The sequence below is a fragment of the Mauremys mutica genome, chromosome 3 (genome assembly GCF_020497125.1).
Source record: "Mauremys mutica isolate MM-2020 ecotype Southern chromosome 3, ASM2049712v1, whole genome shotgun sequence".
Classification (NCBI taxonomy): domain Eukaryota; kingdom Metazoa; phylum Chordata; order Testudines; family Geoemydidae; genus Mauremys; species Mauremys mutica.
Genome location: NC_059074.1, coordinates 92,876,087 through 92,893,148, shown reverse-complemented (window position 1 = coordinate 92,893,148; position 17,062 = coordinate 92,876,087). Strand labels below are relative to the sequence as shown.

General features: G+C 41.5%; 1 protein-coding gene across 13 annotated transcripts in view; it reads left to right on the top strand.

Annotated features, from left to right (window-relative positions):
• Nucleotides 1–17,062, top strand: part of TBC1D32 (TBC1 domain family member 32) — a 186,229-nt gene that overhangs the window by 149,079 nt on the left and 20,088 nt on the right. For all 13 annotated transcript variants that reach the window (XM_045010109.1, XM_045010113.1, XM_045010116.1 and 10 more), the window contains 4 exons: nucleotides 10,243–10,312; nucleotides 11,854–11,969; nucleotides 13,222–13,376; nucleotides 15,043–15,183. In XM_045010109.1, coding sequence (XP_044866044.1) covers nucleotides 10,243–10,312; nucleotides 11,854–11,969; nucleotides 13,222–13,376; nucleotides 15,043–15,183 — 482 coding nt within the window. The remainder of the gene's footprint in view (nucleotides 1–10,242; nucleotides 10,313–11,853; nucleotides 11,970–13,221; nucleotides 13,377–15,042; nucleotides 15,184–17,062) is intronic.

Genomic DNA, 17,062 nt, shown 5'->3' with positions numbered 1-17,062 from the left:
TTCATGGTTTTTGTTTGTTTGCACAGTTGCATTACTTTATTAGCCAGTGTCTGTTATCACTAAGGCCTGGTCCACACTAGGACTTTAATTCGAATTAACCGTGCACCCGTCCACACCACGAAGCTATTTAATTCGACATAGAGGGCTCTTTAGTTCGACTTCTGTACTCCTCCCTGACGAGGGGAGTAGCACTAAATTCGACATGGCTATGTCGAATTAGGCTAGATGTGGATGCAAATTGACCTTAGTAGCTCCGGGAGCTATCCCACAGTGCACCACTCTGTTGACACTCTTGACAGCAGTCCAAGCTTGGATGCTCTGACCAGCCACACAGGAAAAGCCCCGTGGAAATTTGAATTCCTTTTCCTGTCTGGCCAGTTTGAATCTCATTTCCTGTGTGGACGTCGTGGCGAGCTCAGCAGCACTGGCAGCAATGCAGAGCTCTCCAGCAGAGGTGTCCATGCAATCTCAGACTAGAAAGAGGGCCCCAGCATGGACTGACCAGGAAGTCTTGGATCTGATCGCTGTGTGGGGCGAGGAGTCTGTGCTTTCGGAGCTGCACTCCAACAAACGGAATGCAAAGACCTACGAGAAGGTCTCCAAAGCCATGGCACTAAGAGGATACAGCCAGGATACAACGCAGTGCCGCGTGAAAGTCAAGGAGCTGAGACAAGGCTACCAAAAAATCAGAGCGGCAAACGGACGCTCCAGAGCCCAGCCCCAGATATGCCGGTTCTACGAGGCACTGCATGCCATTCTCGGTGGGTCTGCCACCACTGCCCCACCAGTGTGCGTGGACTCTGAGGATGGGATAGTGTCGACGGACTGTTCCTCGGAGATGTTCGCAGACGGGGAAGATGAGGAGGACGAGGCACTCGACAGCGCTTACAACGCTGATTTCCCCGACAGCCAGGATCTCTTCATCACCCTCACTGATATCCCCTACCAACCGTCCCCAGCCATTACCCCGGACCCTGAATCAGGGGAAGGATCAGTCGGTAAGTGCTTTAAACATGTAAACATTTTTTCTAACAGAACAGGAATATTAACTATGCGAAAAGAAGGTCAATATATATGGGGATGGAACAGAAATCCTCTTGGGAGATTTCCGAGAAGCTCTCCTGCAGGTAATCGAAAAGCCTCCGCATGAGGTTCCTGGGGAGAGCTGCCTTATTGGGTGCTCCGTGGTAGCACACTTTTCCGCGCCAGGCTATCATCAGGTACTCCGGGAGCATTGCCTCCACGAGCATGGCCGCATAGGCCCCTTGTTTGTGCTGGCTTTCACGCAGCATGCACTCTCTATCTGCCTCAGTGACCCTCCTCAGGGTGATCTCGCTCGGAGACTCCTGCATTTAATTACAGTAATTTGTGTACTATTAGTATTGGGAGTGCTTCACTGTTCCTTTGCATAACAATGAGTGTCACTTTACAGCCACGTGGTGGAGGCTGCAGAGTGGCATCATACAGGGATCTTTCCCAGGGAACAGACGCGAGGGGGTGCAACAGGGGCAGAGTTTATGCTTTCAGGATTGCCCGTAGCAAGAGGACAGTGGTATACATTGACTTTTAAGCAGCCAAAAGTTTTTGGCTTACCATGCCTGGCTGCTCCATGGATTCTGCTGTCCCGCCCCGCTTGTCTGGTCTGCAGTGCAATCCCCCAGGCAATGAAAGCGAATTCCGAAAATGTGAACTTTCCCTGAGTGAGTGCTGTGCATGGTCTTGTTGACAGAGACTGACTAGACTGTTTCCTCTTTGTGGAAATGTATCTTTATAAGGAAGTCAATCCCTTTTTCCCATCACACAGCTGCACCTGTATCCCGACCTGCTCCAGCATGCCCCTCAGAGAGGCTGGCGCAGATTAGGCGGCGCAAGAAAAAGACACGGGACGAGATGTTCGCAGAACTTATGGGCTGCTCCCGAGCCGAGGCGGCCCAGCAGAGCCAGTGGAGGGAGAACCTCTCTCAGCAGCAGCGCTCACACAGCGAACGGGAGGACAGATGGCGTCTGGAGGACCAGCAGGCGACTCAAACGCTGCTTGGACTAATGAGGAAGCAAACGGACATGCTCAGGCGCCTTGTGGATGTTCTGCAGGACCGCAGGCAGGAGGACAGAGCCCCCCTGCAGTGTATCTGCAACCGCCCTCCCCCACCACAAAGTCCCATACCCCCCTCACCCAAAATAACAAGAAGGAGGTGCGCCAGGGGCCGTGAAAACTGTCACTCCACCCCAGCAGAGTGCTCAAGTACCAAAAAGCTCTCATTCGCTAAATTTTGAGAAGTCCTTCCCTTCCTGGATCACCCAAGCCCAAATCCCAGTTTCGTTCCCTCACTGTGTAGTTGATTATTAAAAATAGTTTGCTGTTCATTACTGTTTCCGTCATGTTTCTTTACAGAAGACTTTGTGTGAAGGGGGGGGAGGGGTTTGGTAATTGCATAGGACGGTCACCATTACCTGGATACATACACGGGGGCAGGATCTACAGCAGGTCACACACACATAGTGCAGTCACTAAGCACCCTGGTCAGTCTGGGAGGTGTTTTTCATGTTCTGTGCATAGGCGGCAGGTGCCCTGCTCCAGCTATATTTGGAGCTGGGTCTCTCCCCCGCTCCTGCCTGGATCGGGCCCTGGCCCCCACGGGTCTCCCCCCCGCCCCGCCGCGCTCCGTACCTGCCTGACAGTAGAGCGGCTCCCCGCAGAAATGCTGTCTGGTGCCCCAGGGTCCTAGCGCCTGCCATCCACAAATGGCAAGGCAGGCTGCCCTTACCCTGCCCTTCCACCACAGCCCTGAGCCTCTACAATGCCCCAGCCAGAGCCCTCATCCCCCTACACCTCCTCCCCCTTCCTTCGCCCCCACCCCCAACCCAGAGCCTGCACCCCTCACCCCTTCCTTTACACCCACCTGTAAACGTCCTGCCCCCAGTCCTCCCCCGCCACAAGGCCACATAGCCCCCGCACACAGAGTCCCGAAAAGGAGGGATGGCAGTCTCGGTTGAAACAACCAGTCCGGCAGTGCAGACCGCTCTAGGGGCAGGAGCCTGTCATTCCTCGAGTGTAGAAGCGGTCTGTACATCACTGCACACCCTACCCACCACAGTCTGCGTCCCTGTTTCAACCCTTTAACGTGAATTCATTAGTAAAGAAAACGTTGCTAATTAACAATATTCCAATAAGTTTATTTTTAAACGTGTGTTGGAAGGGGGTATGATGAAGGGGGTATGGTGAAGGGGGTATGTAACCGCAGAAGAAAGTCAACAGTAACTGAAGCAGGGGCAGGTTCAGCTTCTCTGTAAAGAAACTGAACAGTCACAGGTTACCCTGCTCCCTGATGAACCTAGCTTTCAAAGCCTCCCGGATGCACAGCGCTTCCCGCTGGGCTCTTCTAATTGCATGGGTGTCTGGCTGAGCGTAATCAGCAGCCAGGCGTTTTGCCTCAACCTCCCATCCCGCCATAAAGGTCTCCCCCTTGCTCTCACAGAGATTGTGGAGCACACAGCAAGCAGCAATAACAATGGGGATATTGCTTTCGCTGAGATCCGAGCGAGTCAGTAAGCTTCGCCATCTCCCCTTGAGACGTCCGAAAGCACACTCCACCACCATTCTGCACTTGCTCAGCCGGTAGTTGAAGAGCTCCTTGTCACTGTCCAAGGCGCCTGTATAGGGCTTCATGAGCCAGGGCATTAGCGGGTAGGCTGGGTCCCCGAGGATCACTATAGGCATCTCCACATCCCCAACAGTTATTTTGTGGTCCGGGAAGAAACTACCTTCCTGCAGGCGTCTAAACAGACCAGAGTTCCTGAAAACACGCGCGTCATGAACCTTGCCCGGCCACCTGACGTTGATGTTAGTAAAACGTCCCCTATGGTCCACCACTGCTTGCAGCACCATTGAAAAGTAGCCCTTTCGGTTAATATACTGGCTGGCCTGGTGGGCTGGTCCCAGGATAGGGATGTGAGTCCCATCTATAGCCCCACCGCAGTTTGGGAATCCCATCGCGGCGAAGCCATCTATGATGACCTGGATGTTTCCCAGGGTCACTACCTTTGAGAGCAGTAGCTCAACGATTGCGTTGGCTACTTGCATCACAGCAACCCCCACGGTAGATTTGCCCACGCCAAAGTGGTTCGCTACTGACCGGTAGCTGTCTGGCGTTGCAAGTTTCCAGAGGGCTATGGCCACTCGCTTCTGCACAGTCAGGGCTGCTCACATCCGGGTGTCCTTGCGCTTCAGGGCAGGGGACAGCAAGTCACAGAGTTCAAGGAAAGTGCCCTTACGCATCCTGAAGTTTCGCAGCCACTGTGATTCATCCCAGACCTGCAGCACTATGCAGTCCCACCAGTCCGTGCTTGTTTCCCGGGCCCAGAATCGCCGTCCCATAGCATGAACATGACCCATTGCCACCATGATCTCCACGGCGCGGCGTACCGTGCTTTCTGAGAGGTCTGTGCCACTCTGAGACTTCATGTCCTCACCGCGCTGCCGGAGCCTCCTCGCCCGATTTCTCAGCATCTGACTGTTGAAGAGGTGGACGATAAGGTGCGAGGGTTGACAACGGCCATAAGTGCAGCGATAATCGCAGCGGGCTCCATGATCGCAGTGGAGTGCTGTGGCGTCCGCGCTGTCACTAACAGGAAAAGTGCGCGAACTGATTTCCCGCCGGCGGGAGTGACGGTTGAATGCTGACAGTTACCCAAGACCACCCTCGACACAGTTTTTCCCCCAGCATGCATTGGGGGGAAATCCCAGAATTCCAATGGGCAGCGGGGAGTGCGAGAACTGTGGGATAGCTTCCCACAGTGCACCGCTTCCAATTTCGACGCTTGCCCCGTTAGTGTGGACTCACAAAGTCGAATTAGTGTCCTTACTGTGGACACACAAATTCGACTTTGTAAGGTTGATTCTACAAATTCGACTTAAGTTGATTCGAACTACTCTTGTAGTGTAGACATACCCTAAGTTATGGCTATAGTTTGTCTGTAGCATTACTTAAATAGTCTGCAAAAAATTGGAAGAAATCTAAAACAGTGAGAAGAAAGTAGCTAATGGAAGACAACTGAGGAATCTAGGTGAGGAAAGGAAAGAAAGTCCCTGGAAAGGAAAGAGATAAAGAAATTAAGGCAACAAAAAAATTATATTGGAAAGGTTTGGAAATCCAAAGAATGGAATCTGTAGTAAGAAAGAAAAAGACATGGTATTCTTAAAAAAAAAACAACCAAGGAGTCCGGTGACACCTTAAAGACTAACAGATTTATTTGGGCAAAAGCTTTCATGGGTTTAAAAAAAACACTTCTTCAGCTGCATAGAGTGAAAATTACAGATGCAGGCATAAATATACTGATACGTGAATAGAAGGGAGTTATCTTACAAGTGGAGAACCAGTGCTGACAAGGCCAATTCAAGCAGGGTGGATGTGGTCCACTCCCAATAATTGATGAGGAGGTGTCAATACCAAGAGAGGGAAAATTGCTTTTGTTGTGAGCCAGCACTCCCAGTCCCTATTCAAGCCCAAAATAATGGTGTTAAATTTGAAAATGAATTGTAGGTCTGCATTTTCTCTTTGAAGTCGATTTTTGAAGATTTTTTTGTTGAAGAAGGATGACTACTTTTAAATCTGCTACTGAATGTCCAGGGAGATTGAAGTGTTCTCCTACTGGCTTTTGTATGTTACCAATCCTGATGTCTCATTTGTGTCCATTTATTCTTTTACATAGAGACTGTCTAGTTTGGCCAATGTACATGGCAGAGGGGCATTGCTGGCACGTGATGGCATATATCACATTAGTAGATGTGCAGGTGAATGAGTCCCTGATGGTGTGGTTGATGTAGATGGGTCCTCTGATGGTGTCACTAGAGTAGATATGGGGACAGAGTAGGCAATGGGGTTTGTTACAGGGATTCGTTCCTGGGTTAGTGTTTCTGTGGTGTGATATGTAGTTGCTGGTGAGTATTTGCTTCAGGTTGGGGGGCTGTCTGTAAGCAAGGACTGGCCTGCCTCCCAAGCTCTGTGAGAGTAAGGGATTGTTTTCCAGGATAGATTGTAGATCGTTGATGATGTGCTGGAAAAGTTTTAGCTGCGGGCTGTACATGATGGCAAGTGGTGTTCTGTTATTTTCCTTGTTGGGCCTGTCCTGTAGTAAGTGACTTCTAGATACCCATCTCACTATGTCAATCTGTTTCCTCACTTCCCCAGGTGGGTATTGTAGTTTTAAGAATGCTTGATAAAGATCTTGTAGGTGTTTGTCTCTGTCTGAGGGATTGGAGCAAATTCGGTTGTATTTTAGGGCTTGGCTGTAGATAATGGACCGTGTGATGTGTCCTGGATGGAAGCTAGAGGCATGTAGGTAAGTATAGTGGTAAGTAGGTTTACGGTATAAGGTGGTGTTTGTGGTCATCACTTATTTTCACTGTAGTGTCCAGGAAGTGGATCTCTTGTGTGGACTGGTCCAGGCTGAGGTTGATGGTGGGGTGGAAATTGTTGAAATCCAGATGAAATTCTTCAAGGGCCTCCTTCCCGTGGGTCCATATGATGAAGATGTCATCAATGTAGTGCAAGTAGAGGAGGGGCGCTGGGGGACAGAAGCTGAGTAAGTGTTGTTCTAAGTCAGCCATAAGAATGTTTGGCATACTGTGGGGCCATGCGGGTACCCATAGCAGTGCTGTGTAATGTATAACCTGAAATGGTTGTGGGAGAGGACAAAGTCACAAAACTCAGCCACCAGGTGTGTCGTGGCCTCATCAGGGATACTGTTCCTGAAAGCTTGTAGTCCATCCTCATGTGGACATTCAGTAACAGATTTAAAAGTAGCCATCTTTCAACAAAAAAGCCTTCAAAACCAGACTTCAAAGAGAAACTGGAGAGCTACAATTCATTTGAAAATTTAACACCATTATTTGGGCTTGAATAGGGACTGGGAATGGCTGGCTCACTACAAAATCAATTTTCCCCTCTCTTGGTATTGATACCTCCACATCAATTATTGGGAGTGGATTACATCCACCCTGCTTGAATTGGCCTTGTCAACACTGGTTCTCCACTTGTAAGGAACTCCCTTCTCTTCATGTGTCAATATATTTATGCCTGTATCTGTAATTTTCACTCTATGCATCTGAAGAAGTGGGGTTTTTTACCCACCAAAAAAAAGGGGATAAATTCTACAAGAGATTTTTTTCTTCTTTTTTTAAAATCTAAAAATATTTTCAGATTTTAAAAAAAGAAGAAAAAAATCTCTTGTAGAATTTATCCCCTTTTCTGGTTGTTGCTAAACTATTCATTGCCAGGGATGACTTTTGTCCTTGGTTCATAAAGATATTCTGAAGAAAATCGTATTTTTTTAATTAACTGGATTGCACTAAATAATGGGTATTTTCATCCAAAGAGCACGTCACGTACATATTTCAAAAATCTCTCTCCCCTACTAATAAATTGTCCAGTCTGTGTCATAGAGTAGGAAAGATTATCTGATTTTTTTATTGCCATATATTGTATTATTCTCAATATGAGTTTTTAAAGGGTGTATGTGTGGAATCCTGACATCCATCAAATCATGAAATTTTATATGGATTAAGAAACATCTATTTTACATTTCATTCTTTTTAAAAATAGGATTACACATGTTCAGTATAGTTCTTTTTTTCCTATGAACTGTGAGAGGAAAGTGAATCTGTCCCTTATGTTTAATTCTTTCACTGGATTCGGCGTATAGGAAAATGCTTTCATAGCCTATTTTCTTCTGTTTAATTACTGTTCCTGTATCACCTCTCCATCGAATTGACATTTCAGAGATGTTCTGCCTCTTGTTTGAGGAGAAATCATGTTCTTATTGAGAAAATTGATCTTTTGATGCTTGAGTATTGAAAACCATAGTGTTTCAAGACAGTTAAAGATAAGAGTTTTATTGATAAATGTCTGTCAGATCAGTTTTGTGGAAAATTAAATTGTGCATATTGAATCAGACACAGTTTGGACTTCATTACAATCACAGTCAGTCTTTCTTCCCAAGAACAATAATCCAGCTGTTGTCCGTGGATTGTGATCTACAATATTTAAGTATCCCATACAATTTTGGGTAATCTTAAAAGAACACTAAGGTTTTATAGCTCCTGTTTTTTAAGTAGATGTTGATAGTCCTCTGGATTCTAAATATTTTGTTTTGTTTTGTTAAATCTTCACTTTCAGTGGATTAACTGAAAAAATGAAAAGTCATGACTCTTTACATAGGATGAAAAGTACAAGTTTTATGTTCCCTCTGCTAGCACTGGATTTGCAGTTAACCTGCACTATGTTCAGGACTATGATTACATCAGATAAGCTAGTACACAAAAGCAAGAGTTTTTGGCTTGACAAGGTCCTATATAATGTGGAATTGTTATTAAATCCAAACCCCATGTTAATTTTATCTTCTTTTAAAATGCAGAGAAAAATATAAAAGGGAATATGATAAAGGGAAAAATATTTTCCAGCAACTAAGAAATTATTACAATGGAGAATAAAAGGCAAATAAAATCAATGAAATCAATTATGTTCTTTGAATACCAAGTGGACAATAATAACTCACTGTTATAAATTGAAAAAGAGTCTCAGACTCTGGGCTTTGATGCAATCATTTTTCATAGTATCATTGGCCCTAATTACACAAGGCATTCTGACTTGGGTGCCTGGAAAAAAATAATTCCCTCCTATTGTTGTGGGTTTGCTATTTAGAGACCATTAGAGAAAGACCTTGTCTTGCTCGGAGAACAAATGATTTTTCTTATCTATAAATGATGTTTCACAGATGGACAAGGTCAGTTTCCAATGACCCTCATTCTTTGATGGTTATATCTTATTAATGTTTTAATACACAGCTTGTGTTTTCTTATCACTGTTCTACCGTTGAACTGTCTCTCTTCTTTGTTAAATGTAATTTTCCTGTATTGTGTTTTCTTCACTCTTTCAATAACATTTTGATCTATTTCCTCTGATCCAAATGGAGGGCTTATTTTCTTGGTTTCTCTTCTTAACCTTTTTCACTCCAGCCAGGGCTTCACCTCCCCCAGCTTGTAAATATTTTATCTTTAGTGCAATGGTGTCCATGGCTTGTATGCAAACAAAGAAACTAGAGAGCTCACTTAAATTGGTACTAGTAGCTCCTTTACTTTAGTTTCTTATGCCTGTTCAAGTGGGATGGTAGAAAATACCCATCAAATTAGAAAGTGATCTGATCCATCACAGAATTATCACTTACATTCCGGGAAAATGGTAAATATTGGTTTCTGCTGAGATATATTAAAAATGTGAAAAACAATCACGTATATTAAGAGAATCATGCCATCCACTGGATAGATGACAAAAACCTGCTTAGTGTAAATTTATTAGTACTTTCTAGCCAGGAACAGAAACTAAACTAGAAAATTAAAATTAGAACCTGTTAGACCCTGGACCTCTCCAACTCAGAACATTTATTATGTGCTAATTGTTTGCTGAGGAATCTACACTTGTCTTTGATTGTAATGTGTGTGTGAGAAAATATCCTTTTGTTAGGTCTTTTACATTTAGGATTTAAATGTGTGAAAAAATAACATTTATAGAGGATGCTTAGTTTTAATGCACCAGATTTGATAGTTTTTTGCTCTACTTTACAGCTTTTTAATCCAATACAAAGTGCACAAGGCAGATGCGTACATTACAGTCACGCAGAACAATAAATGATGAACAAGTATCAGAGGGGTAGCCATGTTAGTCTGTTTCCACAAAAACATTTTAAAGAAATTATGAAAGTAATTGTAGGTCCCTTTCAGTTCAATGTTTTTAATATATTTGGTGAGATTGAGAACACTGTATGTGAAAACAAGGTTGGCTTTATACTTGTGAGGTTCTCAAACTGCTGGAAGGGAGGCAATTGGGCCAGGAGTTACAGTTTTGTCTGTTTCACCTGCCAGAGAGAGGATATGATGCTGAGAATGGAGTTATCAAGAAGTAGGGCCTCAATTAGTTGCTTGTTCTAGTTGTGACCATGAGAAACATGCACATACTTGCTTTTTGTTTTCAAACATCATTTGTAGAAAAAAAATCAGAGGGTTCAGTTGCATATAGTTTCCTGTAATAATCTTTGCAGAGATTACTGACAGCACTTCAGATACAAAACGGTGTTCTGGACTTGGCATTAAAATATGTAAAAATATTACTTTCATCCATTTTCAATTAAAATCATCATTATAATGAAAACTTTTTACATGTTTATATTTCTTTTTTCTTTTGTTTTTAGCTGATGATGCAAATGTGAAGAATGAAAGCCTTTCATCTGTGCAGCAGCTTGGCATTAAAATGACAGTCAGGTACATTGTATTAAAATATTTCCCTTGTGTATTTCTAGAGTTTGTTTGATTTCTTTGCGATGACTTTAATGATATTTAATCCATCAACTCAACGTTTTGTACCATTTAAATCTAAAGATCATTTTTGAGAGAATGAATTCTTATTTTAAAGATGAATAAGGTATTAGTACATGATTAAACTATCTGCAACAAATTAAATAGGTTATTATTCATTATTGTTCTAAAGACTAATTGCAACTTGTTTAGTAAGATTTACAGCTAAACTTACATTATAAAATCATTGAAATATAGGGCTGGAAAGGACCTTGAGAGGTCATTTAGTCCATCCCTCTGCTCTGAGGCAGGACAAAGAACGTCCCTGACAGGTGCTTGTCTAACCTGTTCTTAAAAACCTCCAACAATGGAGATTCCACAGCCTCCCTTAGAAGCCTATTCCAACAGGGCTTTGGAGCTGTGCTCCGGCTCCGCTCCAGCTCCAGGCAAAAACCAGCAGTTCCACTGCTCCGGAGCTGCTCCACGGTCCGGCTCCACTCCAAAGCCCTGTATTGCAATGCTTAACTATCCTTCTATTAGAAATATTTTCCTGATATCTAACTTAAATCTCCCTTGCTGCAGATTAAGCAGATTATTTCTTTACTAAATTTCTATACCACTTTCTATAGGAATTTCAGACCCAGACGTTGCAAAGGATCACATCCATGCTTAACTTTAAACACATGTAATCCTATTAAAGTCAATAGGAGAGCTCATGTGAGCAAGGTTGCATAAGTGTGTGAAGGTTTGAGGCATAAATTTCCAAATGATCTTAAAGAATTGCCTCATATGTAGGACTTTGCAATAGTCTTATCTTGATATCACAAAGACATGGATAATGGAAACAAGGTCTGTGTCTGAAACAAATGGTTGAGGCCTTCTAGAACAGTGCAGATTGAAAAAAAAATACAGTTTTGTCAACGGCTGCAATCTGAATGGCCAGGGACAGCTGAGGATATAATAAGACTCCTATGATAGATTGCAAACCTTAGGCCTGGCCTACACTACCCGGGGTGGGGGAGAAGTGTTTCAATCTAAGTTACACAACTTCAGCTACGTGAATAACATAGCTGAAGATCTACTTACCGTGGTGTCTTCACTACGGAAAGTCGACGGCTGTGGCTCTCGACCTGGTGGAGTACCAGAGTCGACGGGAGAGCGCTTGGTGGTCGATTTATCGCATCTAGACTAGACACGATAAATTGACCCCCACTGGATCAATCACTGCCCATCGATCCAGCAGGTAATGTAGACAAGCCCTTAGTAACAAATGTTTGCTGTGCTCCTTCAATAAAATCTAGACCAGTTCACCAGTTTGAGTCCTCTGCCCTAACCACAGTATACACTTAATGACATATAGGGCTATGAGTTTTCAACTTTTCATAAATTCTAGAACTGTATTAAATGCATCCAGGAAAATGTGTTCTTGTTTTTAAAGAATAGACATTGTATGTTTTACTTTTATTTAAACTTAAGTGTCTAAGTTTGTTTAAATTTTATTTTATTAGATATGGTAAATATTTAAATTTGCTGAAAGATGGTGCTGAAAATGATCTGTGCCTGGTGTTAATGCACTGTGACAAATTTCTGAAACAACAGCAAACATCCGTAAAGTCCTCACTTCGTATCCTTTTTTGATGACACAAGTTAGATTGACCAAGACATTAGTGACAGTTGAACTGTCAAAGAAATTTTTCATTTATCTTGTTCTTTGAATTCCTGGTGGTGGTGCAGACTACATAGTATTTTTCATTACATTTTGTGCACACACAAAAGAAAAATCCATTATTATGAAACCTTTCTATCACTAAAATGTGAACTTGACAGAAAAACTTTATTATCTTTGACTGTAACCCTCATCCTTCTCTTTCATTTGATTATTAAACTTGCTTGTGTGTCTTGTCTGGTTTTGATTTTAAGCTCTTCGGGGCAGAATCATGTCTTTCAGTATGCTTGTACTGTGCCCAGAGCAATTAGCTCTGATCCCCATTAGGTCTGCTAGTTTCTTCTCTAATATTGATGATAATATTATTAATATTGAACATTTAGACATCTGTAATTATAATTTGATTTGCACTAAGGTTTTGATCTAACATTTTTTCATATAATTGTGTATTTTACTTGTTTGTATAAAAGAAACACAAAAGAAAAAAATGCTTTGACAGGATATCTTACCTAGTAATGTGTTTGATTTATTATTTTATAAAATATTTAAGGTCGCTGGCAAAATATACTTCATTTTTAAAGCCTTTCAATTTTTTATGTTTACTATTGTTTTATATCTCCTTGGAAATTTGGAAGCTGCAATCTGTTTTCTTACTGAAATGTTTTTTTCCACCCTCCTCTTTATTACATGCACACACTTGTTTACTGTTATAAAAGTACTTATGGGTGTTGGGCTACTGGCGTTAACTTAAAATAAGCGTTCAAGCACCTAGGTTTTGGTGGTTTTGTTTGTGTTTTTCCAAGGGTCATGGAAGAATTATGTGGACTTTGCAGAGAAGAAAATTAGATAGTTCAAAGTCTAGGGGCCTAATTTATCACAGTTAATTTTACTCCAGTTTTATATTGATTTAACGTTAATGGACTTTTTATGTTCAAGAAACCATCTTCAGTATAGCTACACTGGTGCAACACTGGAGCTTCTGCAGTAAGACCCTAGGTCTACACATCTTGACATTGTTCTGTTTGAATTGTTATATTAACTTTCAGAATCCCATTTTTTTTTAAATACCTGATTTGTTGTGATTCACAATCTAATCTATTGTTTGTTTGTTTTTTATTTAGTTGACTCTTTGTTCCTTGGGGAAAAGAAACGTGCTTGTATGCCAGCAATAGTTGGTTGTTTGTCAGAGTTCCTTAACATTCTCCTACAGGTTGTCTGCAGGAAGGTTATGCTGGCTATGACTGGTTTGCATCGTCTGTATTTCTGATAATGTCAGGAGAGAGAGAGAAAACATTAACATTTCTTCAGCAATTTTCCAGTCTTCTCATCTCAGCATTTCTCTGGCTGCGAAGACTGCATGTTTCTGTAAGACTTTAAAAGCTTTTCTTTTTAACGGTGGCTTTGAAATTTTTAAAAGGAATATTTATCAGTTTCACTGAGTTGTTGTTTCACTTTTCATTAACATCCTCTAACTGAATGCTTGTCCCTTAAAAATTCGCTCAGAAATAAATATACAGATTTGACATTTGTTCAAATGGTTGTTTAAAGGCAGTGAAATAATGGGTAGACTAATGGTAATGGCAGTGTTATTGAATGTTAAAGTTGGCAATAAAATAAACTTTATTAGTTGTGTTAAATTCCTTGTGTAGGGAGAAGATACTATTGAGTGGCCTTTTTTATTATTATTACACTGTGCAAGTTCATTGTTTTGATTATTAGCTTAGTTGTATTATAAAATCAATAAATTGCACAAAATATCAGAGTTGTACAGAAAAATACTAAAACGCTTTTAGTAATTAGAACTTCCGTACTGACCAAGTACTGAATGATTCCATATTTCAAATGGCTGGTATTTAAATCAAGCTGGTTACGCAAGCTCCATAATTTTCATCCTTTGTTAAATATGATGTCATCTATTTAAAAAAATCTTTTTTGTTTGGTTAGGTATTGTACTTTGTCAAGTTCTGTGACTGGTGTAAATTAAATTATCAGCTATAGTCAGTCACTAGAAAATTGTGGGCTTATTAGATGATTCTCTAGCTCTTTTTCAAGAGGGTGTTTTATATATTCCCACTTGTAGTACATAGCACCTGGTCCAGTTCTGCAGCTGTTCCAGCACTGAGAAGGTTGGCTTCATTTTGTGAGTCTGTTTGTGCTGACCATCCTCCGTACTGAGGAGTTTGGTATCTTCATAGCTAAATTAACAAGTGTGGAACCTCCAGGCAAAAGTATAAAGCAGTTTTAGGCTAAAGAGCCCCACATTAAATGTTAATTAGCTCCAACAAAACATTAACGTACAATCCAGAACCCACCTCTACCTCCTTCTTGCCCCAAACAGGAATCTTAATCTCTCCCATTATGTAACTCTCAATCCCAACTGAGGTGTCACTATATGGAGTGGGAGATTGTAGTGTACATGCAACCTCCTGTGAGCCAGGACCCAAAGGCAAAAGAAGGAAAAGTTCAAAGGAATGCACATCTTCCTCAAGTCAAAAACACATTACTTACAAACCACACATCCATCTACCCAGAACATTCCACACTGGTAACCTCTCATTCCCTTCTCCCATTCAAATAGAACTTCACTCCTACCCTCCATATATATTCCCATCCACATACACACACCATACCTGGGCAAACCATGACAGCTCCATCCAATTTTCTACCCACTATATAGGATTGCAAAAAGAAACCCTCTTGTATTCTCTGCTCCTTCATTTATAAAACAACAGTCTCTGTGTGTCTGCTTGGGCAACAGATAGGGGGTGAATCACACTTCCTACTCACAAAGGTAACATTCATTAAACCATATATGTAATAAGGAATTGGGCTGTCAACCGAGATAAATATCTGGTAAACATTTTTGTATCAGTTTCTCTCTTTACAGTTTTCCACACATTTTACCACACTTTTCTCCTGCTTCTGGTACCAAAGAATATTAACTTATTTAGTAGTGTCTTTTAAAGTAAAATCATACATTTTCTTTTATAGTAAGTAACAATTATTATTTGTTGTTTGCTTTGTTGGTCAGGTACACCTACCTATTGACACAGCGGAATCTGGCATTCACCCCATCTATTTCTGTAGTGCTCACTACATTGAGATGTTGCTGAAGGCTGAGTTGCCTCTTGTCTTTTCAGCTTTCTACATGTCTGGTTTCACTCCATCACAGGTAATTTACAAAAGCATATTAAAGCATTGTTAAATGTTTGACTTAAATCCACAAAATCAAGGATATTCAGAAAAGGTTGAAGCTACTATGGCTCAGCTATGTAACAAGCTATAAAACCCAGCCACAATAAAATGACTAAAGAATAAAGTTTTAGTCTTCAGCCACACAAAGTAAATTGTTATGAAAATCAGGTAACTATTCATTTTGTAGGTTTTTTTAATATAGATTTTTATGTTTAGGACTAAAAGTACACAGTTAAAACATTTTAAAATGGAAAACAGTTGACTTCAGTGGAACTTCAGCTGAGGAGCTACCCCTTCCTGTTTTATGCAAAAACTTGACCAAAATGTGCTGGATTTTTAAATGGAATCATAAGGGGTAAAAAAATCTCACTGGCATGGTCATTTCCAGTAGGGGCTTAAATTCCGTAGTACATTTGTATGGTGTATTATATAAGACAATTCAGTTTATATTGGCGTTAAAGTTCCTGATATCACAATCAATCATTACAATTAGGTGAAAAAGTAAACCCAAATCCATATATTAATGTACTATTCAGGCTGAGATTTGACTCAAGCACAGCAACCATAGCCCCCCTCGTGTTTTGAAGATGTAAAGTCCCACGTAAGTGCTGTTGCTTCTAGAGATTTACTCAAGGCTATGGATGAACAAACACCCAGGCTCTTCTTTGCCCTGGGCATAACTCATTAAAAAGGTCATTATGTGCCAAGACTTGGGGGCCCAAGTGTGTTCTTTATGGGAATGAGTGTGGATGTGATGCAAGAATTGATTAAAAGAGAGAAAACATGAACTCATCAAGATTTACAATGACTGAATTTGATTCTACTTCCTTACGTGTACTGCTCAGTCTTACCTATAAAGGATAAACTTTAAAATATAAGAAAAAACTGCCTTTCAAAGTGAAAGAAATGGACTATTTTTAAAAAATTAGAAGGGGGAGGAAGTGTAATAGCACAAGTCATCATTTCATACATGACCTGATCCAGCTGTCATTGAAGTCAACTGTCCTTGTCTAGTTTAGGATTAAAAATGTGTTGTTAGTACCCGTTAATGAACATATCCTTACAACACACCTTTTATCCTTCTTTAGACAAGCATAGTGAACAGGATCAGGCCCCAGTAAAAGCTAAGTGCCTGAGTTTCAGAGATGCTGAGCATTCCCAACTCCCACTGGATTCTAGTTCCTACAAGACAGATGTTCTTATCACAGAAAAGCTCACATGAGGGGAATGAATGTCATAGTATTAAAGCATTGGACTGGGATTCAGGAGATCTGGGTTCTGTTCCCATCTGTTCCCATCTGTCCCAAAGCCTTCCTGTGCAGTCTTGAGCAAGTTACTTTAAGGCCTCATTATCAAAGGTGTTGAAATCAAGAATCCCAACTCAGTGAGAGTTGTTGCTGCTCAACTTATCTGAAAATCAGTTCCTTAATTTCTTTATTCTTCAGTTCCCCATCTGTTAAGTGGAGGTAGTAATATTTCCCTACCTCCACAGGGGTGTTATGTGGATAAAATCATTGTACGTGAAGTGTTGAAATACTACAGCTATGAGCAGTTGAACAACGTATTAACTAAATAAATCAATATTGGCATTAACACCCTTATTGGAAGTCTCAGCAGGGATGTTAAAGACTGAATGAACATGGAGATTGAACTAGCCTCCATGCAGTCCCTCCAAGGTCAGAGTTGAGGTATATTGGTGGGGCAGTGTGGCGAAAGGTACTGCATAAGCAGCAAGAATGCAGGCTATTGAGTGGAATAGAGGCTTTCCCTCCAGGGATCTCACTGTCACAAACACTGCACTTACTTTTAAAAATAATAAATAATCTGTCTTTAGAAAAATATATAAGATAACCTTT